The sequence below is a fragment of the Rosa rugosa genome, chromosome 4, assembly GCF_958449725.1.
Source record: "Rosa rugosa chromosome 4, drRosRugo1.1, whole genome shotgun sequence".
Lineage (NCBI taxonomy): Eukaryota > Viridiplantae > Streptophyta > Magnoliopsida > Rosales > Rosaceae > Rosa > Rosa rugosa.
Window position 1 is genome coordinate 43,385,001 of NC_084823.1, and position 26,019 is coordinate 43,411,019.

Consider the following 26,019-nt stretch of genomic DNA (forward strand, 5'->3'; position numbering starts at 1 on the left):
ATAATCTTTTATTTGCCTTTCAAGAAAGAAGCAGTGGTATGATGTTCCCAGCTCTCTTTGCACTAGCTGAAGAACTCTATGAAAATGCTAGACCACAGTTTGAAGAAATTCATACGCAGCAGAGTGCTGTTCGAAATGAAAAAAATCACTTCCTTGAAGAACTAGAAAGTGCCAGAGTACCTATCATAGCACTAAAAGAATCAGATTAGTTAGAATTCCATAATCTGATAGGAAGTCATAATTCTGAGGCCTGTATTCCTCCAACTCTCTTCATTATTACTGGACCTTATGTTGGAAGATACTTACTCAATGTTCAGAGTGAACATCCTCAAGAACGCCATGTCAGCTCCTGTGGGCCCCACCTATCAGGCAAAATTCCAAAATTGTCCATGCCTCCATCAGACTCGTCTTTGTCCCCATAAGCAAGAACTGATCTTCATCCCCAGAAAGCAAGAAATCCAATTTCGTGTGACACCCAATCTCGGGTCTTTGCAGCCTACCGACATCCCCAATTGCAAACAGAGATTGAAACTAATAGCAAAAGTGATTTACATCCCCAATTGCCTACCGACTCCCACCGTCGCCACCTTAAACCACCACCGTTGTCCAACCACCATCTCTGGCGCCCCACCACCGGCATATCCCACCCAACCAGATCTGGAGCGTCCTACTAGAGCCACAAACAAGGCGGAAATCAGAACCATAGCTATAGCCACCGCGACCCCGACACCAGACCAGAACGAATCGGAACTCCGATCCCAACCTCCACCACTTCCCACTCCCACCACAACCATCGATCCAGACCTCCACCGCGCAACCAACCTCAGACCCGAACGAATTTGTTTGATCTGAAATTTTCTCGCTTTCTCTCCCTTTCCAGATCTACTACAAAAAACTTGGAAGAAATATTACTAGTCGTCATCATCATGATCATCATCAAAGGACATACCTTAACAGCAACCCAAGCTTTGTAAGGTCTACTAGCACCCCAAAGAATCAAGCAGAAAATCGAAAAGATGACAATAAACCCAAACAAAGCCATCAAAATCTGGCACCTTCTAGAAATTCCCTTCTTCTTCGATCACTTTGCATTCAGGCCAACCTTTGTCGTTGCTACGTTTCTGGGAACCTTTAAAGGTACCGGAGACCCAGCTGGCGGAGGAGGCCCGCGAGTGGCGGCCGTAGGAAGGGTGGGATGGGCTTTCCATTAGGCTGTTGAAGGCCGGCGTGGCATGCATGGTGGAGGACTTGTCGCCATCGTTTGAATTCCTAGATGGGCTCTAGACATAGTACACTGGCATCGCGGCGACGACGGTGCTAAGCTTGTTAACACCCAAATGGAAATTTTGAGAAATTGAGGGGAATGAGACACAAAGTACGAGTCTATAGAGCAAATTGGGTATCTGAAACTGATGAAAGTGATCAGACCCAGATGGAAATAATTGAAACAAAGAGAGCATTGCATTTTCGAAGAGTTTCGAGCCAAATAATGCAGAAACAGAGAGAAGATGCAAAGTTTCGAGCCAAAGCCGAGTGGGAGAGAGGAAGGGGCAATTTTGGAATTTTGCCTTATAGGTGGGGCCCACAGGAGCTGACATGGCGTGCCTCGTCAGCGAGTTAACGGTTCCAATTGACGGATTATTGACGAAATGACCTATTAGATGAGATTTGATAATGCAGGGGTGTTTTTGATGAAATTAAAAGTCGAGGGACTGAATCGATGTTGGGCTCAAACCACAGGGTACTAAACAGTAATTAGCCCTTCTTTTTTTTCTCAGTATGTTACTTGAAAAAAGAGTGCAAATATGATAGTGTTGATAAGGGGAATGTGAACGTCACATTTTTTTTTTCCGATACACATATACGAGACTCAATCAGTTGCGGACTAAGACTTTACAGCTTCCGCTGAAATGCAAAGTCGTTCAAACCATGTTTCTCACTTGAATGACGTGGCAATTTTGCGTGAAGTCCACTTTAGAATCTCCATGTATATATAACAATGAACATTAAAGATTTGGAAGCCATGTGTGGTCACACTCCCTCTAAGTTGGCTCTGAATTTTTGTGATCACTCCAAATTTGTATACACTTGGTCTTAGAACTTTTATCTTTTTGTCTTTTTGGTCTCTTTCAATGTTAGAATCTCTTAATTGTTTGAAAGGAGATGTGGGATTGAAACTGCTCCTTATTTCTTATGATAAGAATCATTAGCTGTCTGTGTGTATATATATATACACAGGTATTCTCTGCTAAGGATCCTTACCTTAGCTTATGGAACGGAATTTCATATTTTGACCACTTTTAGATCACATATTTACATCTTAACCGTTCAGTTTTTAGGTCCTAATGTATAGATCACTTCTGCAAATTTTCAGCCAAATTGATGATCGTTAAGGCATTCAAAACTACAATTTACAATTATGAACACTAACGGTTCCGGTTGGACTTTAATCGAGTTCGATATCTTAACAATCATTAATTTAGCTGAAAATTTGCAGAAGTGATCTATGCATTAGGACCTAAAAACTGAACAGTTAAGATGTGAATATGTGATCGAAAAGTGGCCAAAATATGAGAATCCGTTCCTTAGCTAAGATAAGGATATCCTTATCTGAGAAGGACTATATATATATATATATGAGAGCCCTTTCACTAAGGAGGGATCCCTTTTTTTGGTCTTTTCTAGGGATAAGGCATTAGACTAACTTTTCGATCACATTTCGGCATCTCAACCGTTCAGTTTTTAGGTCCTAATGTGTAGATCATTTCTCCAAATTTTCAGCCAAATCGGTGATTGTTAAGGTATCAAACTAGATTAAATCAATGGACGAACCAAATCTGTCAAACTTGAACCGTTCATACTTATAATCTTAAGTCGTCGTTTTGAATGCCTTAACGATAATCAATTTGGCTGAAAATTTGCAGAAGTGATCTACACATTAGGAGCTAAAAACTGAACGGTTGAGATGCCAATATATCATCGAAAAGTTAGTTTAATGCCCTATCATTCAAATTAAATTAAAATTCACATTACAATGGGACAGATTAGCAGTCTGGTAAGGGTATCTGGCATATTATGTAGAGATGTTTCTTCTTCTTCTTTTCTATTATGTGTGTCTTTGATTGAACAAACTTATCTCATCTTGGATAATACATGTTATGATTGTTCCTCATAATGTGAAAGAATGAAAGAATTCTACTTCAAACCTCAACAGTCCTTTGATTGAGGGCCATGTATCTCCACCTTTCCTTCTCCACAAAGTCGGCATCCAAAAACCTCGAAACAAATGCCCAAATCCTGTAAATGTCTTCAAAATTTGTCAAGAAACCCAATGCAGCTGTGACCACAGAAACATGAGCTCCTTCCACTTCACTTCTACATGTCTCCAACTTCGTTTCCTTTTCTTCTTGGTGCTTGTCCAAGAACCAAATGTGGTCCAAAATTCCGTAGCTCAGCGAAATGTTGTGTCGATCAGCAAGCTTCTGGACAATTGAGGGCTCGATCTTCTCCCCTTTCCAATCGAACACATTGAATGCCAGGCTTGGTCCTCTGTCGAATTTAATCTTGGGGCCGTAGATTTTGACCAATTGATGCCCATATTCGGAGTAATGTGGATGTCGAAGACTCATCAATGCATTCACTAACCAGTTGATCAGGTACCTTGCTCTCCTACTAATTAGTACCAGGCCTAATTCATCTGCATGGTCCAAACCCCTACATTCAATCCCTGAGCTCTTGCCAGTTTCATAACTCTCCCATTTTTCGGATTGGTCAGACTCAGAATCTCTCTCTAGCTCCTCAATTTCCGAAAATGTGTGTGCCTTTTGCTTTATTGAGACTTCTTTGTCACTTGACTTCTCTACTACTAATTGAGATGGTATTGAAGATGCGACGAGGCTCACGATTCCTATGCTCGAAGCAACTGAGGAATCCTTCAACACCGAAGCGCTTGATTTCTTGACAAACAAGCAACCAAAGCCGGATGGATTTTCCCCGAAAACTTTGAAGAAAGAGCAAATTAGAAAGTCAGGCTTAAACAAAGAGAGGCCTAATGTCTCCATGTCCTTAGGCCCCAATGCACATGCATCAAGCAACACATGCCACCCATTTTCCTGCGCTATGCTCATCCACTGATACGAGTATCGAACTCCGGTGACTCTTGATTGAAGTGGGAAAACGAACAATCCGGGCCGCTTCCTGATCTTCTTCCTCTTCCCAATCTTTCTCCCCAATTTATTTGTATGAATTCTCATGTTAGGCCATGAGAACTCGGCAGACATGACTCGTCCTCTTCTTTTCTTACAGCTCTCTGCCATCACATCCACAGCCTCATTCTTGTAGTCATAAACACTCAATAGGTTGGGATTGTTCTGGAAGGGATAAGAGTCTGCTAGAAGTTTGAAAGCTGATGATTGATTGGCAGTTAAAATCAAGGTGTAATCAACTTCTGAGATGTTCATGTAACTCATGATTCTTTTCTTCATTTCAAATTCAAATTCTGATTCTTGTCCCCCATACAATACTTGGGTATGCAAGTTCACTGACTTGTACGAAATATCGAAAAAGAATGGTTCCGGGGCATTTAGTGACTGAGGAATAGTAGGGGGGGGAGGAGGAGATGATGATGATGATGAAGCAATTGAAGGTGTTTGGTAATGCTTTTGGAGCTGAGAGAATGAGAAGAGGCCGTGCCCAATGTAATCAAGGCAGACATGTTTGGAGAGGTTGAGATGGTGATACTCATGGGCTCTGATATAGTCTGCTTGATCAGTTTGGGAGTATTGAGGGTATGCTTTAATGAAATAAGCATATGATTCATGTAATGAAGGGAGTGACTCATGGTTTGTGAATTGGGAGTTGGGGTAGCAGCAGAGGGAAGCAGCTGTTGCAAGAGTGAAGTCATACCTGAAAATGGTGACTTTGTTGTTTGTTGTCGACGATTTCGGCTTTTGAGGAGGAGGAGGAGGAGGAGCAAGAAAAGGAGCTGCACAGCAACCATGTAAGCAGGTTTTTGAGGCTTGTCTAAGGCAAGGTGAGTTCATGATTTTGCCTATTTTTCCTTTAGGTTCTTCTTCTTTTCTAATTCCTCCCATTTCTTTTTATTGGGTGTTTTCCAGTGCCAAAAAATGTGAACTAGTCTTTGGTTTGATTGAGAGATGTGGACAGGTACGGTTGGTCTTGGAGAACAATCTTCAGTTGGAAAAGTCATTTGCTCATTCCATTGACCTTGTCTTCCATGAACTTCACTTTTGCTGGTATTGTGGTGGTGATTCCTTTGTTGCTTATGACAGAGCACAAGTGACCGTAAAGTCTACACCATTTTGATGTAGCTTGCAATATGTTGTTAGCTGATTTTAAATAATAAGTTCAAGATGTCTAATGTGTTATGTAACTGCTATATTTCTATAAAATTTAAGGCATTAAAGAATAAGTCAACAATGTATCTTAAGTTAACACTCTCTTTTATGTGTATTATCGAGACAAACAAATACACATAGAATTTGGATACGGAGGTTTTAGACCTCTGAAAATCTTGTAAACAATATTCTAATATACATAGAATCATTGAACTCCAAAAGTCAAAATCTGGCAAACTTTATATTAGTATTAATTACGTGAACGGTGAACCAAAGACATTTTGCGTTCTTTCTTTCTCTTTCCATAATGAACCTCAGATTGTGAGGACCCTCCTAGATTGGAATGGAGTGGCTGTGGTGGTTCCCTAGAGATAATGGCTTTTTTCCTTGTCATGAAGATGCTGAAATAGAAAGCAACAACTAGAAAAGGACTTGTGCCTTTGTGGTAGCTAGTGGCTGGCAAAAGCAAATTGTTGCAGGCCAAAACCTGCTTTGATTTATTCTGAGTGGACTGACTGGCCAATTAAGCAACACATAGCTAGATTATGATCAATATCTTCTAAATAACCAACTACTAGAATATCTAGCTAGTTGTAGTTGTTCCTCTTTAATAAAAAGTGTCAATACTTTTCCAAATTGTTTGTGTGCCATGCAAATGATCATAGATATGAACATATGCAAGTCATTTTCTAATCCAGGGAAACCTTTTTGGACCCGCCAGCATATTTCAAAATTGTCAATGTGCTCCCATCCAAGGTTTTAAATATCGGTATTTTCATATCTATCGGTATTTTGAAAAAGGGAGATATCGGATATATCGGGGATACAGTGTACGAAAATATCGTTTTTGAAAAAAGTCAATTTATTAGAAATTTAGAACTACATATAAATACATATGAATGTCAACTTCATCTACATCCAAAAAGAGACTCTAGGCGGTTGAAAAGCCGCTCGCTGGTCTACGAAAATGCAATAATCAGACCAAGACATATGACCCATATAGTGCGAATTGTAGTGATGAACATGATAGTTATAGATCTCTTTAGAGCTGCCGACTGTTTCCCCTATAAGGGGATAATAAGGATGAACCCAACTAGATGACTGATCATATACTTCTCCATATTGATTATATCCATAAGCATCATAACCAAATTGATTGTTGCCTTCATGAGATTCATTTGAGATCCCACTGCGCTCTGTGCCTAAACTGATAGAGTCAAAACTTAAGGCAATTGAAGAAACATCAGATGGGGTACTTTGATCATCAGTTGCACCTCTAGTCCTCCTCCCATATCGGGTCTTCTCTTGAGCACCATGACCAGCTGTTCTCACTCCGTGGTCTTCATCTTGGGTGGCATGATCAAAATTACCTTCACAGGTAAATTGGAATCCTCCATCCACAGAAGATTGTCCATATTCATATCTTTCACCTCCACCACCTGTTCCGCTTCCACCCTCTCCACCATCATCAGAACTATCTGGAGTTGCTGTACCACCCCACGCATCATCACTATCTGAATTATCTTCTGGGTTTTTAACAACTTCTTCAGATAAGATTCTCTCTACATTGATTCCAGCATTAGTTGCAATTTCTACAACTTGTGGAAGAGGTCTTCCAGCTTCATCATCGAGGTGTGCAGGCATAATCCAATCATGAAGTGGATCGATGCCATTATGAAGCGGCTCGCTTGCAACATGAAGTAGATCTATATAGTTGTTTTCATTGACCACATTATTCTTTGCCTGTTTATCTCGCATCCTCAGCTTCATGTTGTAGTAGCAGTATACAAGCTTTTCCAACTTCTGATATGCCAAACGGTTCCTTTGCTTGGTATGAATAATAGCAAATGTACTCCAATTTCTCTCACACGCAGAAGAAGAAGCCGTTTGTGCCAAAATACACATTGCAATTTTCTGCATGTTTGGTGCAGAATACCCACATTGTGTCCACCAATCAGCTGTAAAGCTACTACAATGAGTTACTGCTATAATAGATCAACATTTTCTATTAAAGAAATTATATGTGTGTGTATGTGTGTGTTTTAATGTATACATATACGGATATACCACAAACCTGTATTTCTGGTTTCTCTTGTTTTTCTTGCTATGGTTGACCCAAATGATTCCTTTGCATCTCTAAAGCATACAATCTGCATTAACCATTTGAAAATTAGTCATTTCTAATCCCAAAATTTTTTAAGGTTGTCATCAATAAGAAGTTACCTCATCCACAAATGTATCACCAACCAAGAAAGAGTAACTTGACGACCAAATTATTATTCAAGTCTCCCACCAATAATTTCTATGGGAAATTGGTAGGAAATTTCCTTCCCTGATCAATTTGGGGCCCTTTGTATAGTTTTATAAACATTGCACTTAATAAAATAAAATCAATAAAAAAGATGAATTACATTTAACTATTTAACCGTCTGTAGAGAATTACTGAGTTTTTTTTTTATTTTTACCTCAAATTTTACAGATATTTCTTCACTTTATCGGGATATATCGCAAATATCTAATATATCGGGGATATTTGACGATGTCGGAGAAATTTCGCAGAAACGGTGACAGATAAGATATTTACCCCCATAAATATATCGGTCCGTCGAAAAAAGGAGATATCGGGGGATATATCGGAAATATCGCAGAGATTTAGAACCTTGCTCCCATCCCTAGAAGACTGACTCTCCTCTCAAGTCTTCCACATATTCATTTTTGAGGGAATTTGAGAACCTACTTTGAAAATTCTGAAAAGAAAAACTCAGATAGCTTTTAGGGTATGTAAAATTTTAAACCCCCAAGAATTTTCCCAACAACTGGGAGGTATTAGGGTTTTTGTTGAAGTATGGAAAAGTCTAAAACTTTGACTGGATTATATCGACATTGTGATGGGTGGTAACTGGCTGTTTTTAGACGAATTTTATATATATGCATGTTTCACATTATATTTTCATAATTTGTAGGAACCCAACAAATTTCGAATTCATATACATGTGTTATGCAAATCTATTGATCAAATGTATATACAAATTTATAGGGGTGGCTGAAATTCCCGAACATACCGAAACCAGCCGAAAACCGGCCGTACCGCCGCTGTCGGTGCCGACTGAGATGGTAACCGGGAGACTCGGTACGGTATACCGTACCGTATATGCGTACGCGGCTCGGTATTGGTACCCTAATATCAATTATACGGTATTACCGTACCAACCGTACATTTGAACATGTATTATTTTTTATTTATTTTTAATACTAGGTATGTTTATTAGCCGTTGATTTGTAGGGAAGGTAAATGATAGCCGTTGGATCTTATTACTGATCGGGTTAACCTAACAGGGGTCACTCAGAATCTCAGATAGCCTTCATTTGCAGCCTCTCTCTTCGTCGAGTCTCGACCCTCTCTCCCTCTCTCTTCCTCTCAGAACCAAACCCAGCCCCAATCCAATCCCAAAAACAACATGTCGAATGAATCGATCATTGATGCGAACCTCACCAACATAAGCTTCAACCCAGATTGAGTTTGATTTGAGAAATCCCCAAATCGATCGACCAACCCGAGACTGTTCCTCTCTCTTCCTCTCAGAACCAACCCAGCCCCAATCCAATCCCAAAAACAACAATCGATCATTGATGCGAACCTCACCAACATAAGCTGAGACCCAGATTGAGTTTGATTTTTGAAATCCCCAAATCGTTCGACCAACCCTAGATCAGTTGCTTCACTTGCTTGGTTGAAGTGGTTGCTCAGAGACTTATACGGTGTTCAATTGGTGTTTCCGAGCACAAATAATTAGGTAAAATCGATCTCCTTTTAGTTTTTTACTCTTGTTACTCCTTTTGCTCTAATTTGTATGAAAAAAAAAAGAATCTGTTGTTGATTTTGTTAATTTCATGGTTGAAATTGATCGTGGTTATCTAACATATATGTTCATATGTGTTTTGGTAGGAAAGTCCTTTGATTTCAGTTGAGGCTTTGATTTCAGTTTATCCTGAGGCAGGGAGGTGATCGAGGTCTTTGATTAGGTAACTAAACGTAGAAACTTGTGTGTGCTTGGTTGGGTTTTGATTCTTTGAACTTAAAGTATCTGCTTGTGACTTTGTGTATGAGTGTTTATGATTATTTGAACATGAAGTTTATGATTATTTGAACATGAAGTTTCTATCGTTTGTCAAAACTGAATCTATCTTTTGTTTGAACATGTTTATGATTATTTGAACATGAAGTTTATGATTATTTGAACATGAAGTTTATGATTATTTGAACATGAAGTTTCTATCGTTTGTCAAAACTGAATCTATCTTTTGTTTGAACATGTTTATGATTATTTGAACATGAAGTTTATGATTATTTGAACATGAAGTTTTTATCGATTGTCAAAACTGAATCTATCTTTTGTCATTGTAGACCATGGCTTCTAGTAGTAGGTCAGGAAGTAATTGTTGTTCATCCCCTTCCATAACTTCAAACATGGTTACTGGAAGTTATCAATCTGTTAGTGTTTCCCCAACTGATAACCAAAACCCTTTACCACCAGTAGGTTGTCACGCCCCGAATTTTGAATAATAAATTCAAATCCGAAACATGAATAATTACAATTACAAAATCCAAATCTCGAAACTTCGAGTTCATTATTACAATCCACTCTCACAAGCAATATTGTAAAGCTCAAATGAGCATAACACACCTCGCAACTTACAATTGCTGTAAAACTCTAACAATTGCTTTAACCGCACGATCACCGTCCTGGTTCTCCTGTCCTGTAGGATTACCCGCTACACAATTTGAATAGTGTACCGGGAGTTGCAACAACACAAAACCCGGTAAGCTTTTGACAGCTAGTATGAGTAAACAAGAAAGAACTGTTGATTTATTAAATTACAAGACCACCACAAACCCACGTTACTTTCTCACTCTCATATATATATATATAGACACTTATGAGTTACTCTCAATTTCCCCCATAAGGTCACTCAATATTTGGCAGACAGACTAGAGCTCTAACTGATCGTTTCCACCTACCCGGCGCGAGAGCGTGGTTCACGATTTAATACTATTCAGTTCCACCTACCCGGCGCGAGAGCGTGGTTCGCTGATAGTATGCCATTGTCACCCCGTGACCTATTGATCTTCCACAGATCACAACAATTTATTGTTCCTCAACAATAAAACTCAACATCTCTCTCAATATATTGTTTCACAACAATAAACTCAATACCCCTCACAATATATTGTTTCTCAACAATAAACTCAATACCCCTCACAATATATTGTTTCTCAACAATAAACTCAATACCCCTCACAATATATTGTTTCTCAACAATAAACTCAACACAACTCCAACAATACATATTATTTCACGTAATAATATATATACAGACATTCACACAGGAATGTCTAATACACCAACAATAGTTCATATGATTGCAAAATAAAGCAATTAAATATATTGGGTTCGTAATATGAACCACGTGAGGTTTACTCACCTCCAATTCCAGCTGCGTCTTCTAAAAGCCACATATCCATCTGAATCGTCCACCAACTCGATTCGTCAATCACCTAATCAGATACTATCTTGACTTAGTAAATTACTCATAAATCACACATATACGGAAATCCAACGGTCGGATTCTAATTTAATGATGATCCAACGGTCAGATCGAATTTATATGATGATCCAACGGTCGGATCGAATTTATATGATGATCCAACGGTCGGATCCCCACGGATCGCCCTTAGGATCATCCTCCAAAATTATCACGAAGATCCAACGGTCAGATCTTCTTGAATCACTCTAACAAACATCTCCTCAAAATTATACGAAAATCCGACGGTTAGATTCTCACGAATCGCCTACCGAATCACTATTTCACAATTATACGAAGATCCAACGGTCGGATCTTCGCCCATGACCACACAAAGTCATCGGGACAGTCATACGATCAACATATCTAAATTTGAAGTAAAACCGATGGTCAGATCTTCGCAGATCGTAAACTTAAGATAAAACGTAAAAACGTTAAATAGTAACGTAAAAACGTAAATCCACTATTTATCAACTTTTTCTAACCTAACCTTGTAATATATCAAAACGCTCGTATGGATGCGTAGAACATAGCCTAGATAATAAAAATTCAAAATATGGTCGAATGCGCTGCCACAAGCGGTGGTCGGTGGGCGGTCAACGCGGTGGTCAACGCCGGTCAACCACCTCAGATGGCAAAGTGACCAACTACAAACTGGTTCAAAATGAAAGGGTGATCGACTTCCATACCTGGAGCTAAGTCTGGTTTGGCCTAGATCGTCCTAGATCAAGCTTGGAAGTCGGATTAATCCTGTGCGTCCGATCAGATTTCAGATTAAATCAGGGACGTCGAAAAAGTCAAACCATGATCTAGCGTTCTATACACAAAATCGTGATGAAAGGCTTACATGGGGATGATCAGGGGGAAGAGGAGATCACGAAAATGGGAACGATCGGCCCATGCAACGCCGGAATCGGGGATTTCCGGCCTGGTCGGGTTTGCATGGCTGGGGTGTCTTCGATCTCCATCTGGGGGCAGCGGCGGGGCAAGGCGGTGGCAGGGAGCGGCTGGACGGCTCGAGGCGACCTCGGGGAGGGCCGGGTCGTGGCCGGAGGACGAGCGACGGCGCCGCTGGCGTCGGGTCGGGTCGGCGGTCGGCAAGGGTGGGAGGGTTTTGCGCGAGAGAGAGAGAGAGAGGGGGGACTATTCCGCAAAAATCAGATTTTTTTCGTCCTTAATGAAAAAAATCAGATATTTTTCCTATTTATAGAAAATTCCCAATTTTCAAATATTCATAACTTAATCATACGAACTCCGAATATTACGTTCCACATATGCACGAGATCGTATCGACGAGCTCTACAACTTTCATGAAGGAAGTTTTCCGAAATTCCATACGTATAAAAAGTCAATTTTTGAGACGCTCCTAAATACGTACGATTTCGAAATAAAATCGTTCAAACTAATTCCACCACTTCTCCAAGCCTCGTACTCGCTCCCACTATCGTGAAATCATTTCAAAAAAACAACGGAATTTAATTTGGATTTTTCGGGGTATTACATAGGTAACTTACCACCAATAGATAATAGTACCCCAACTGAAACACCTAACTTAGTTCCCACTACAACCCCAACTGAAACACCAAATCCAGATCCTGAATTCGTGGAAGCTACTGCGGGGCTGGGGAAAAGAAAAGGAGTAGATAAGACCACAAAGGGTAGGAAACAGAGTCGAGTATGGGAGTGTTTTACAAGGCCTTTGCTCCCTGATGGCAAGCCTGACCCTAGTAATGCACAATGCAACTACTGTAAAGCATTAGTTCCTGCGTTAAGTTCAAAGAATGGAACCAGTTCATGCTGGTCACATGGAAGAAACTGTAAGGTTAACCCTCTATTTGAGAAACCAATCGAGAAAGGGCAGACCATATTATCTAGGGATAATGTTTCCGGGGCTCCACAATATCATAGATTTAATCAGGGTAGGATAGATGATAAGCTGTACAAGATGATCATAAGGGATGAACTTCCCTTTAGGCATGTGGAGGGTTTTGGCTTTAAAGCATTTATGCTAGAAGCTCAGCCACAGTGGATTCAACCAAGTAGAAAGTTAGTGGCCAAGGGAGTGTGGGAATTGTACCTATCTGAGAAGGGAAAGATGATGTCGATCTTTGCACAGCATGCAAAGAGAGTTAGTGTGACCACTGACACTTGAACATCAATTCAGAACATTAACTACATGGTGGTCACTGCCCATTTCTTGGACAGCGACTGGAAATTGCACAAAAGGATTATTAACTTTTGTTCAATTACCAGTCACAAAGGGGAAGATATAGGGAGGGTACTGGAGCAGTGTTTGAGGGAATGGGATATCAATAAGGTGTTCACTATCACAGTGGACAATGCTAGTGCAAATGACCAAGCAGTTGTCTACATGAAAAAAAGGCTGAGGAACATGAACACTTTAAGCTTTGATGGGGACTTTTTGCACCTTCGATGTGCATGTCACATCATCAATTTGATTGTGAAGGATGGAATCAAAGAATTACAGAATGGGATTGATGCAATTTGGCATTGTGTAAAGTTTATTAGGTCAAGTTCAAGTCGATTAGACAAGTTTAGGGAGTTTTCTGTTCTTGAGCACTTGAATAAGAATGCGAATGTTCCCCTAGATGTGATCACTAGGTGGAATAGCACTTATTTAATGCTTGCTGCGGCATTAAAATATGAGAAAGTGTTTGATAGGATGGGTGATGAAGATGTGCAGTTTAGGCATTATTTTGAGGAGAAAGATGCCAAAGGTAGGAAGAGGACAGGCCCTCCCGTAGAGGCAGATTGGAGAAATGCTCAAGCTTTAGTGCATTTCCTCAAAAAGTTTTACGAGACAACACTCAAATTGAGTGCTTGGAAATCAGTTACTGCAAACTTGCAGTTCAAAGAGATGATCGGCCTTCAAACAGAGATTGATAAGAAGGCAAATGATGCTTCTGATGAGGTTTTGCAGAGGGTGGCAGTGGGGATGAAAGCAAAATTCAACAAATATTGGGGCAGCTTTGAAACCATGAATCAAATCATGGTGATTGCAAATGTCCTAGACCCTCGCTGGAAACTGCAATATCAGAAAGCAGCATTTTTAAGGGTGGGAGTCAGAGCTGGCAGCATTGAGAAGATAACTAGGGACTTGAAGAACATTATGTTGAGAATGTATGATGAGTATAAGGGCTGTGAGGGGGGTTTAAGTCAACCAAACCCCCAAGATGGTGTTGCAGTAATGGAGGGGATTGAGTTTGATGATCTAGAAGATGGACAAGCTGAGATACTCGCTGATCTCATGCAAGAAAGACTAGAAAATGAACATGAAATGATATCCAACGAGGTTGACAAGTACCTTGCAGATAGATATGTCAATCCTTTAGTCAAAGGGTTTGATGTTTCACAATGGTGGAGGGTCAATGCAGTTGCATATCCTATTCTTTCCAAGCTTGCTAAAGACATTTTTACAATTCCTTGCTCTACTGTGGCAAGTGAGAATGCATTTAGCTTGGGAAAAAGGGTAGTTGATCCCTTTAGGAGTTCACTCACTCCTCAAATGGTTGAGGCACTAGTTTGCACTAGTGATTGGTTGAGAGCTGAGCAGCCTAATTTCTATTCAGAACCAACAACGGATGAGATGTCCTTGTATAAGGATCTAGAAGAACTGCAGAAAGGTATAATCTGGAAATATTAGCTTACTTTAAATTTTTGTTTATTAATACATCAACTTATTTCTATATTGACTTGGCTATTTGTATTTTTTCTGTGGTTTTAAAATTGAAGAAACTGCTGAGCTGCATTTGGGAGGTGCGAACTCGTCTACGACAAGTACTGCTTGAAGATTTGGATGGTGCAAACATCCAGATCGAAGATATAGCTGCTGTGTTTTTTGTTTTGTTTGTTTAGTCTTTGGAACACTCAAATCACTTGCAGCTTTTTGTTTATTTCAATTTGAGGTTCTGTAATATTCATTGTTTATTTCAATTTGAGGTTATGTAATATTCAATAACTTTTAGACAACGTGACATACACTTGATGAAGATGTATTATTCAGGAAATTGTAGAGTTAAGTATGTATGTAATAGCTTTTATGTATTTGGTAAAAACTGAACAGGAAAAATGGTCTAAAAACAGCCCAGAATGGGTGATTGGCCTATATAAATGTTTATCAATATTAGGCCCAATCACCCTCTTCGGTTGGGCCCTAACCGAGCCAATACCGACCGTAATATTGGTAACCGAAAGTTATGGTTACCGACTTTTCCGGTACGGTAGTGGTATCAGTTTTCAATATACCGATGTGGTTCGGCTGGTATTCGGTTCAGATGAAAAAAAACGGTAACCGTACCAAATCCAGCCCTACAAATTTATGGATCAAATTATATAAAACTTTTTCTATTCTTGATTGAAGAAAAAAATTGTTTAAATCTAAGCATGAAAAACAAAAAGAAAAGGAAAAAACAAAAAAGATTTTTTTTTTTTTTTTTTTTTTTTGGAGTGGACTGACTGGCCAATTAAGCAACACATAGCTAGGTTATGATCAATATCTTCTAAATAACCAACTACTAGAATATCTAGTTGTAGTTGTGCCTCTATCATAAAAAGCGCGTCATACTTTTCCAAATTGTTTGTGTGCCATGTAAAATCTTTTGGTAACCAAGAATTTTCCCAAGAACTGGGAGGTATTAGGGTTTTTGTTGAAGTATGGAAAAGTCTAAAACTTTGACTGATTATATTGACATTGTGATGGGTGATTTCCCTGCATATCCACGACAGGAGTTCTGAGAAAGCTTGAACCGGCTTATTCAAATCTAGTAAGGTCGGAGGTGCCGGCGGCCTCTCCTGGGAAACATGGCCCAATTTATCTTTTTTTTTTTTTTTTTTTTTTTTTTTTTCAGGAAACTAAAGGATGGGAAAGTTAGGGATCCACGCGAGTTGAACGAAGAGAAGAGAGAGATTTCTCGTGGTTTAGAGAGGAAAACTGCTGTTTTTGGACAAATTTTACACACACACATGCATGTTTCACATTATATTTTCATAATTTTTAGGAACCCAACAAATTTCGAATTCATATACATGTGGTATGCAAATCTATTAATCGAATATATGTACAAATCTATGGATCAAATTATATAAATTTTTTTCTATTCTTGATTGAAGAAAAAAATTGTTTAAATCTAAGCATCAGTGTAATTGGAAAAAAAAAATTTAGAAGAAAGCTAAAATAATTTAGAGCTATTAGATTTATCCCAAGTCTTGTTGTCAAGAATTACATGACATGATTTAGCAAATAGGTGATATGGCATGACACCTAAAATTGAGGCCACAAATCCTATGCCTCATTGAGGTCAACAATCATTTTCCTTTATATAATATCAATTAGATGATTAACTTGTCTAATTTTGTTATGTATTTACTGATATGATCGTTTGAGATATTGATCTAGAAAACGCAGAATTTCAATCTCATGGTGAGGTATCACACCGTGGATACTCCGATCCGAAGAGCAAAGAACAAGTTATCATGATAGGTCAATAGATTTATGGGTCAACTAGCTAGGTGGTCGCTGGTGATCGATAGAAACAACAACGAGAAATATACCAGGATTATTGTAAACAATAAAATAAAGCGATGGAAGGGGATGTGGGTAGGTTTGGCAATTGGCATTGCGTGGGTTTAAAGGCAATGCGTTAATTCTCAATTTCTTATTAAACAGCCTAATAAGATGGAAAACGTCCATATCTGAGTTTGATTTAATGCAAACCTTTAACCAGCATATGTTATCCAGAATCAGGAGATTGATGTGACCTATATCCATTTCTGATCACATTCATTTGGATAACGCAGAATTTCATCTATAGGGGCCATATTTCCGATCACATTCATTTGTTTTACCAAATTTTGTGAATTGTGACCGCATGATGATTAATACATCAACTATAAAGATGTAGGGGCAGCATTTTGGCACTGCAAAACTCGACTCCGAGACAGACCATCTTTCCGGTTTAGTCGTCGGTTTGGCCGGATAAAACCCTCAGGTTAAGACTTAATTAGGACAGAAACTAATTTGGTTATCACTGAGCCCCCATTAGTCTCCGTTTTGGTTTCTCTTTCTCAACGAAAGTGAGTTGATTGAGTTTTACAATGTTTAAGTCGAAAATAGGTATATACATGAGTGTACGTAAAAGCATCATTTTCAGTCAACTATGACATACAATATAGAAAACAAACTTATAAAAGATCCCTTGAATCCAATTGCTATATCATGCATTATCAAATAATCTGTTTCAAAAACAAAAGCTAAAATCTGACACGTTTCTCCAATATGTTATACTATATGTTTGGTAAAGTCATTAGTTATAATATTATGAAAGAAATGTGAGCTTCAATCAAGGAATCCGTTTGAAGGAACAAGCTTCAATCAAGTAATTAAATAAATGACATGGGAGACTAATCAAATGCATGCACCATCTCTTTTTGGTCGTGGGTAAAATCTTTATATGGTACTCGAATTATCACGAAATGTATTTTTTGGTATCTACAAATTTTAGGAGAGTTTAGTGGTACCTATATTATTCATCTATTAGCCATTTTAGTACTTATGTCAATTATTCTATTAAAAATAGGGATAAAATTGTAAAAAAAAAAAAAAAAAAAAACATTTTCTTGAAAAAGAACCAAAAACAAATAAAGGTACTGAGATGAATTGTCTCGAGAACATGACAAATAGAATTCAGTATTATTTTTATTTTTTTATATGTCGAAATATATTTTTAAATTATAGATATAAAATATATTAAATACTATAAATCTAAATATATGTCGAAATATATTTTTAAATTATAGATATAAAATATATTAAATACTAAATATGAATGAAAGAACTATTTTACCCTTGATATTTTTATCATAAAAGTGCCACATGACTGCCACATAGGCATTTTTAACGGAATAATGGATGGAAATACTAAAAGGGCTAACGGAGTACAGGTACCACTAGACTCTCTAACAAATTTATATGTACCAAAAAGTGCATGTCGTAATGGTTCAAGTATCATATAAAGATTAAATACTATAATTCTAAATATGAATGAAAAGATTATTTTACCCTTGATATTTTACTCACATGAGTGTCACATGACCCCATATAGGCGTTTTTAACCGAATAGTGGATGAAAGTATTATAGGGGCTAACAGAGGGATAGTACATGTACCACTAAACTCCCTAAAAATTTATAGGTACAAAAAATGCATTTCGTGATAGTTCGGGTACCATATCATGATTTTACCCTTCTGACTTCTATCAAACCTTAGTCCCTAACAGCCACGGCTTGGGGTTCCATGATCGGCGTACGACGCCAACACCAAGTAGACCCTTCCTCTGTGCCTCTCGCTGTCTTCTCACGGCAATCCAACGTTGTCTTCATTCAACGAGTTTTCAATTGGAGTTCCCATTTTCATAGGTGATGTACTCGGGTTTCCCCTCCACAGCATCTCACTAGAGTCAATATGGAGAGGAGGGAATTTTCGCCGTCACCAGCCTCTCAAGTTAGAGTTTGTTAGCAGGGAACGCTCTGAGGGCGCTTTGAGGCCCCTGGAGATCGGTGACCAATGCTTGATTTGCAGGTTTAGGTTGGGATTGAATATGGCTGGAAGCTGGTGGCGGCGAAGTAGGATGGACTTCGCTCATGGAAAAGCCACGACTCCAGTGCCCAGAGCAGGGTGGCAAGAGTCTTTGAGCTCCGATCTGCAAGTGCAGTGGTAGAGTTGGGTGCAGTGTTTGACATAGGTATTACTAGCTTGCATACTATGGGGTTGTTTTTAAACCAAGTAAATGAATCTCTTGAAGTACCACAATTGAGTGCATTAACGAAGAAGGATTCAAGTTATTTTATTTTGTGTTGAATGAATTTACATAGTCATGTAGGCTCTTAAAATAATTGAGCGTCAATGTAATAGTAAATGGTACTATGTTTCCATAGATTAAGGATATTTGTTCTGACTTCTTTCTTCTAATGAAATCTATTTAACTAAACATTGATTTTATTTAATGCATGCAACCAAATTGATTTGAACTTTGAAGCTACAAGGTTGCCGATCCATTTAATTTCAAAAATATTTAATGTACAAACTAACGAAAAAAATTCCTGATCGATGTATACTCCTCCTTGTTCATGAAGTTGAATCAATATTTTCTAAATTTTTATTTGTTACATGCTAGGGGAGATGGGTGTATCCAACTGTTTAGAAGGTGTTAAGGAAATCTTGGCAACTTCTTTGCGAGTGATCGATATCAGACTAACTTCGAATCTGAAGTCTGATCGATGCTTAAGTGGTGATGCATATCTATAGCTAGCTTACATTGGGTGGAGGAAAGTTTTATATCTGAACCAGATTAATTGAACTAGTGAAAGGGGCTAGTCAGGACAATTCTGTTAACTAAACTCGATCAGTTTTAATATTTAGCGATCGTTAATTTGACATGGTCGCTCATTGTTTAGCTCTATCAATTTGCTTTTTATTGTATTACTCGATGCACGTATGTAATTTAATAGTGGGTAGATGATCGAGGCTCCCTCTTGGCTCACCTTATATGTGCTTAATTTCAACTTATCCCTTTAATTCAAAGTGAAAAATGTCTGGGAGGAACAATATACCGGAGGGAAATATTAAAGAAGTCGATCTCTTGGGTACTCTACTCACCACCAACGACAGTGTGATGAGTGGTAGAGTAAGTGTGAAAGCCGGAACTCACCACCAACGTAAGTGTAAAAGCCGGTAAGTACTCTACCATGTAACCGAACTATGATCACTGTACCGTATCAAAGAAAGTCTATTCAGTAGTTAGTTTCAAACTCCCCAAGACGCTTCCCCAATGTGGCTAAATAGCAAAAACCATTTACAATATTAATTAGCCTTCACCAGTATTGATAAGAAGGCCGTGATCAATTTTTTTTTTTATTTTTTTTTTTTTACTTTTTTAAAGAAAGCAGGAGAAAGGCTAAGTTATCGTCTTAACCCAAAATTTTATTAATATAAAGTGAAAATACAAAGGATCCGGCGGACCAAACCAAAACCAGGCTCAAGAAAGCAACCTAATATAAGAGATTGAGTGAACTTACTAAAGCGCTCTAGACCTAACAAAAACCCAACTGAAAAGAGAACAAAGAAAGACAATACATACATCATTACATCATCAAGCTACCTGAACCTATAAGCCAGCCACGCATTAAAATCACATCCAAAAGCAAGAGCCAAGAGCTGGGTGAGGACACCCCAACCATGATTGCCCTCATCAGAAACACTATAGTTGGCAAGGACATCAGCTGGAACATATATTGCCCTCCCTATAGATGTGTGTGACCTGAAGCTGCAAGTTCCTTGCCACTGTCATTTCATGTGCAGACTCCAAGAATGAGTTTTTAAATTTTAAAATAGTGTACAACCATTGCGAAATAAGACTCAATCCAAACATTTGGCACAGCCCTAACCTCAACATGCGTAATTAATCAATTAAAACTAACATGTTGTGATAGAGAAGTTTAACTAAGTTTGGGATTAATCATGAGTCATCCATCCCACAGTTGCATTAATCTATTAGTTAGCTAGGTTCTTCCACACAACTTATATGTCATACTCGATCATTTTGCATCAACCATTTCTCTAAAACCCAATACTGTATACATATGATATAAAACTCACATACGATGCATTTACTATGAACAATTTAATAATTAAACAAGTAATAATTTGATAATTGAAAACCACAATAAGATCACATACATTCTGTTTCCGAGTTTTCTGATATGCCATACCTCCTGCATGAAACTAACACAACCTTTTAGACTGTCGCAGTAGATCACATTAAGCAGAAAGAGTTGCAGGGCAACTCTCCTTTGGCAGATCATAAATCAATAATCAATCACAAGGCGAAAACCGTGATCGATCCATCGAAACAAAACCACCATTGCCTGCCAAAGGAAAGACGCCCTACAACTAATTTGCTTATCTATCAAGGTTCCTCACAACCCACACACATGCATGATGCACCAATAACTGAGTGCAGTATATATAGCCACTGATGAGTTTGAGAAACCAGAAAGGGAATAAGGGGCAGAGGAATAGATGGAGCATATGCCATGGATATCCTTGAACACATTCCCATGCAATATAATGCCATATCTCCTCCTCCTTTTATCTGAAAAGATTGTTGCTAATTTATGTTTTCAGATATTCGGTCTTCATGGGTCGTCTCTTTCTGATATCCTCCATTGCTTTCGTGTTTTACAGATGAAGCAGAGAAAGAAAGGAAGAAAAGGGCAAGACCCAAAGAAGAGATGCTTTCTCTCTTTAGTGCAAGTAAGGCCAGCGCAAAACCTGGTCCTTGAGGTATATCCCATGTTATATTCTCTTCCCTATTGATCTTTTTTTTTTTCTTTTGTTTTTTTTTCTTTGGTTTTGGGCCCTGTTCGTTATTGGTATTGGATTCGGGATTCGAATTTATGGTACTTTTTCGTAAAGGATCGTCTGTCAACATGGTCATGTTCTAACATCCCTGGCCAACTTCGATCGTTTGATGGAAGATTATCCTCTGTTCTTCACAAAATTGATTTTTGTCATTTTGTGCGTTAGATATGCATGAGTAGTCATACCATCGATCACAAAATTCATTATACGGCAACAATCCGTAGTGGTAAAATTGGCTTCGCGCTAGTGCTCTTGCTATATTTCTATTTTCATGTATTTTTGATGCAGTTGTTCCATCTAACTAGTTTTATTTCTTTTTGAAAGGTGGTGCATCTAGTTTTTTTTTTTTTTTTTGCTTTTTCTTTGGATGGCTTGGCACTGCTGTTATAATCCTTTTCTTTTAACAAAGTCTAACCTCCTTCAACGAAAAAAAAAAAAACTTTGTATATTCCTTTTTATCAAAACCGAAAATCATATTGAGCAGCTAATTAATGTGATGTCCATCAATTACATACAAACTGCATAAATATGTGAATAATGTTGTAAATATTAATGTGGCTATTCATGTAATAGCAATTAGTGTTGCGTGATATACGCCAATTAAGATTGATTGGTGATTAACATAATATAATTAGCGATTGCTTGATTGTAATCAGATGAGTAATTGATGTAATCGTTAAATAGTTACCTTTTGTAAACCTGAGGTACTCCTATATAAACCTCATTGTGAGATGAATAGAATCACTTCATTCTTCACACTCTATTCTCTGTGTCATTTTAATTTGCCCTATTCAATATTATTGTTTTACTTGTCTAAATTTTCGCACTAGAATATATGTGTAGAAAATGCAGGTACTTAATAAACCAGAAGTTTATACATAAATATCGAACCCGTAGTTTCGATAAAGCCATAGAAGGAACTTGAAGTTTCCTACATAAATTCACCGTACATGATAAAACCAGAAGATTTTACATGTTTAATCCGATTTCTCAAGCCATGTTATAGAACCTGAAGTTTCCATTTGTTATACATATATTTTCACATTAAGTCACGAAATGTTATGAATCTTCTCTAACTAGGCTCACCTAATGGGATGCGATGTCTAGGCAAGGTTCAGATGAGGTTGTGTACTTAAGCGAGCCTCGCTCCACCTAAATCTCATCCCTTCTTACCTGGTCGTATTCAATTGGAGTTACCTAAAGGGTTGAGTAATATCCACGATTTAATGTCAAATTTTAGCAATTGAAAGTTTCTAGAAGAATTTATCTAAAGTTGGCATGCTTTCTTGCCTGAAGCAAGACATGATTAGAAGGATATTGAACAAGCCCATCTGCCCAAAACAATACAAGGAGAAGCACTTTACTAATTCTTAGAATTGATCACTATCTTGTTGCTCACTGAAATGAACAACAACCTCCTGTTGAGGAATGATCAAGCCAAGCCCATCGGTACCCGAACAACACTTTTACTTGAAGCAAATGATGTTACTCATCGCAAACCTAATCACAAAAGGAGAAATTGTGGCCGTGGAAGGGACAAAAAGTCTGATCTTTCGAGACAAGGAAAGAGAGGTGGACCCATAAATGGCTCATATAACCGGCCAAAAACATGGCCCCATGTTATAGTGCCCCTGCCCAACAAGCCAAAGTGGAAAGGAACACTGGTTCGGCCCGCCGCCACCAAAATCAGCATGATCTTTTTTATTGTTGTGGAGGAATTGACTGTTGGTCCCGCATATGCTGTGCGATAGCCGAAGCAGTAGATAAGTATTACGCCAGTCGCGGAACTCAAAATACCAACTTTATTGAAAGGTCATTTTCTATCGATTCCACACTAGAGATCATGGATTTTCAGGCAGTTACTAAACATACCGAGGATTAGAACTCGAAGACATGGGTATAATTGGCCCCTTGTGCCATATCTATTTCATCTTAATGAATGAAACATCTTCAGATTTTGGTGATTTAGGGCCCGTTTGGTATCATTTTGCGATACTGTTTTTTGTTTTATGAATTAAAAATTTTATAAATTTGCATTCGGTGCATTAAACTTGAAAAACAAGGAAAATAAATTTTAGGAAACAATTCAGGAACTATGAATAAATATGGGAAATGACTTTTTGACGTTTTCATTATTTCCTGAAAACAACTTGCCCTACGTACAATTAGAGAAAGTGATTAATTTTTTTTACTTTTAAGCACATAGATCCACAAACTCTTCTCCTCCCTTTTGATCTTTCTCTCTTTCTTTCCCACAATTTCCATTGAGACTTATCATCTCTTCTCATGATCTCATCTACTTTATATGTTGTTTGAACTTTCTTCTTCCCCGTTTTTTTCAATCAATTGAAACTTGCAGAATTATGCAATAGAGAAGAATGAAGGATTTAGAAAATCCCTCTTTCACGTGTGAGATCTAATTTATACGGATGATTTAGGGTGAAAGCTTCGGTATTTTATGCTTCAATATAATTGGATTATCTCATGGGTAAGAGGAATTAACAACTAAGGTTGAGACATTTGATTGAATTATCTTTTTGAACTAAAGATTCAAGAGCTTGCAACTTCATATGATATATTTTATAAACAAATTTGAGGGATTTGATTCTTCTTGTTCAATCTCCTTCACAATACTCTGTTTCTTTTCTCATAACAACCAATAAAGGATTCATAATCAATACAAACAAAATAGTCAATTTTTCATGATTACTGAGGAAAAACTAAACAGAGTGCTATAGATATGTTTTTTTTTTTAAATGATAGATATTTTTTTGATATTTCAAGTTTTGAAATACTTGTACCGAACATGTATTTACATCTTTAAAACTTGTAGTTTAATTCCCCATTTTCATTCTACAATCCAGTATTACAAAAATAATTTCATAAAACCTTATAGGACACACCCTTATGTTTTCAATTATTTTGGATTATAGAGATGTGGTTATGTTCGAATATATTTAATTCAATAAACTTATTTATACATGTGATCCATTGAATTAAATAAATAAATAGGCATATTATGTGGCGAAGTTTGTTGTCTGCTTAAAAGTGCTATTACGCACACCATACTCTCAGATCGGAGATATTTTTCAAACTAATGTCTATTCATACCTCTGTGACAACCGTATCAGACCAATCCAACCTGATAGAGGGTTATGGCAAAACCCACTGTATGTTGTCCAATGGTACTGAACCTACCATTAATGAGGCCTTATAATCTCTACGTTCCAGAAGAATGTTATTGAGTATTAAGGATATTAGAACCAACGGTTATCATGTTGAAACCACTGAGAAAAATGAGTGTAATATCTTTGCATAACCTCCAAGTGTGTGGCCAGAAGCGTACATTAGAGAAATTGAAATCTGTTAGCTAGAAGCAAAGGCGTAGCTACAAACGGGCTCCGCTGGGCTATAGCCCACTCCAAATTTTGAAAAAAAACATTAATTTATAACTTAATTTTAGTTTAAAAAATTAAATATTAAAAAGTAGTCCACCTCAAATTTCTAAAGTTAGCCCATATGTTAATTTTTTTGGGTCATATTGCTTGAAGTACTTGATTGTGTTTTATTTTCTATTCTGCTTTTGATAGACATATTCGCATAAAAAGCTTGCTTTTTTTAGGTAAATTAGGTCAGAATAAGGGTTGGCTGAGAATTATGATACAAATTTAATAATTAAAGATTTTTTTTTTCTATTCAAGAGCACAAGATAAAATTTGAGTAGATATGTTCTTTTGTCTTAAACTTTTGTTATCGAATTTCTATCAAACGTTATAATGTAGATTTTTTTGGATCAGTTAGCTATTTGAATTTCTATCAAACGTTATAATGTTGATTTTTTTTTCAATCAGTTAGGTGTTTGATTATTTAATATGTAATTAATATATGTGTGGTTTAATTTAAGGAAGTTTTATGTTATACTAGTAAAACTTAGGAAAAAAAATAATTTAAAGCATTAGTAAATTTTTATTAAAATTTTTTTTAGCCCACCCCATTTTAAAATCCTAGCTCCGCCATTGGCTAGAAGCTAACTGATTCAAGCAACTAATTGCTATGGCATGGCCGTTTGGGACACACAGGTCAAAGTATGATACACCGTATCCTCAACTCATCACAGGTGCATCCCCTTCTGAATAAGGGTCTTGTATATAATGACACACTATGCCATACTCGTTAAGAATATTTAATACTAGACTATCATATGCAAAGACTAGTACATACACCACCATTTTTCTGCACAGAATGCAAGGAAAATTTGTGGACATATCCAACCACCATGTGGACCAGTTAAATATTAATGGTTTTGGTTGATGTATCGACAAAGTGATCACATGTTACACTATTGTCCACAAGAAAATGCTGCTTTTGCTAAACTCTCACCCAAATCATGAAATTGAGGGTTCACCACTCGGATTATCCCATAAAGTCTATAAGACTTGATAATACCGGAGAGTTTACATCGAAGTCTTCCGATGATTATTGCATATCCCTTGGGATTGATGCTGAACATATAGTTTCCTATGTTCACACCCAAGATGGTCTCGCAAATAGAATCTTGGTAATGCGCACCAAGCTTCTAGTTTTTGCGTGGGGCTATGCGATCTTGCATGCAGCTATGTTGGTCCCGTTGAGGCCCGCTACT

At 37.7% G+C, this 26,019-nt stretch overlaps 1 protein-coding gene and 1 long non-coding RNA gene across 2 annotated transcripts; both read right to left on the minus strand.

Annotated features, from left to right (window-relative positions):
- Positions 1-2,960: 2,960 nt before the first annotated feature.
- LOC133743898 (molybdenum cofactor sulfurase-like) lies at positions 2,961-5,434 on the minus strand. The gene has a single exon (XM_062171967.1). The coding sequence runs from the start codon at positions 5,091-5,093 to the stop codon at positions 3,201-3,203; it is 1,893 nt and encodes a 630-aa protein (XP_062027951.1). The 5' UTR covers positions 5,094-5,434; the 3' UTR covers positions 2,961-3,200.
- A 14,482-nt stretch (positions 5,435-19,916) lies between these two features.
- On the minus strand, positions 19,917-22,116 carry LOC133746256 (uncharacterized). Its single transcript, XR_009864040.1, has 2 exons — positions 20,694-22,116; positions 19,917-20,297 (listed from the first exon to the last, which is right to left on the minus strand). It is a non-coding gene; the product is annotated as an uncharacterized LOC133746256 (long non-coding RNA).
- Between the last annotated feature and the right edge of the window lie 3,903 nt (positions 22,117-26,019).

What these genes read in the sequence shown, in the direction of transcription:
- LOC133743898 (XM_062171967.1), bottom strand. Translation starts at nt 5,093, where the DNA reads ATGGGAGGAATTAGAAAAGAAGAAGAACCTAAAGGAAAAATAGGCAAA.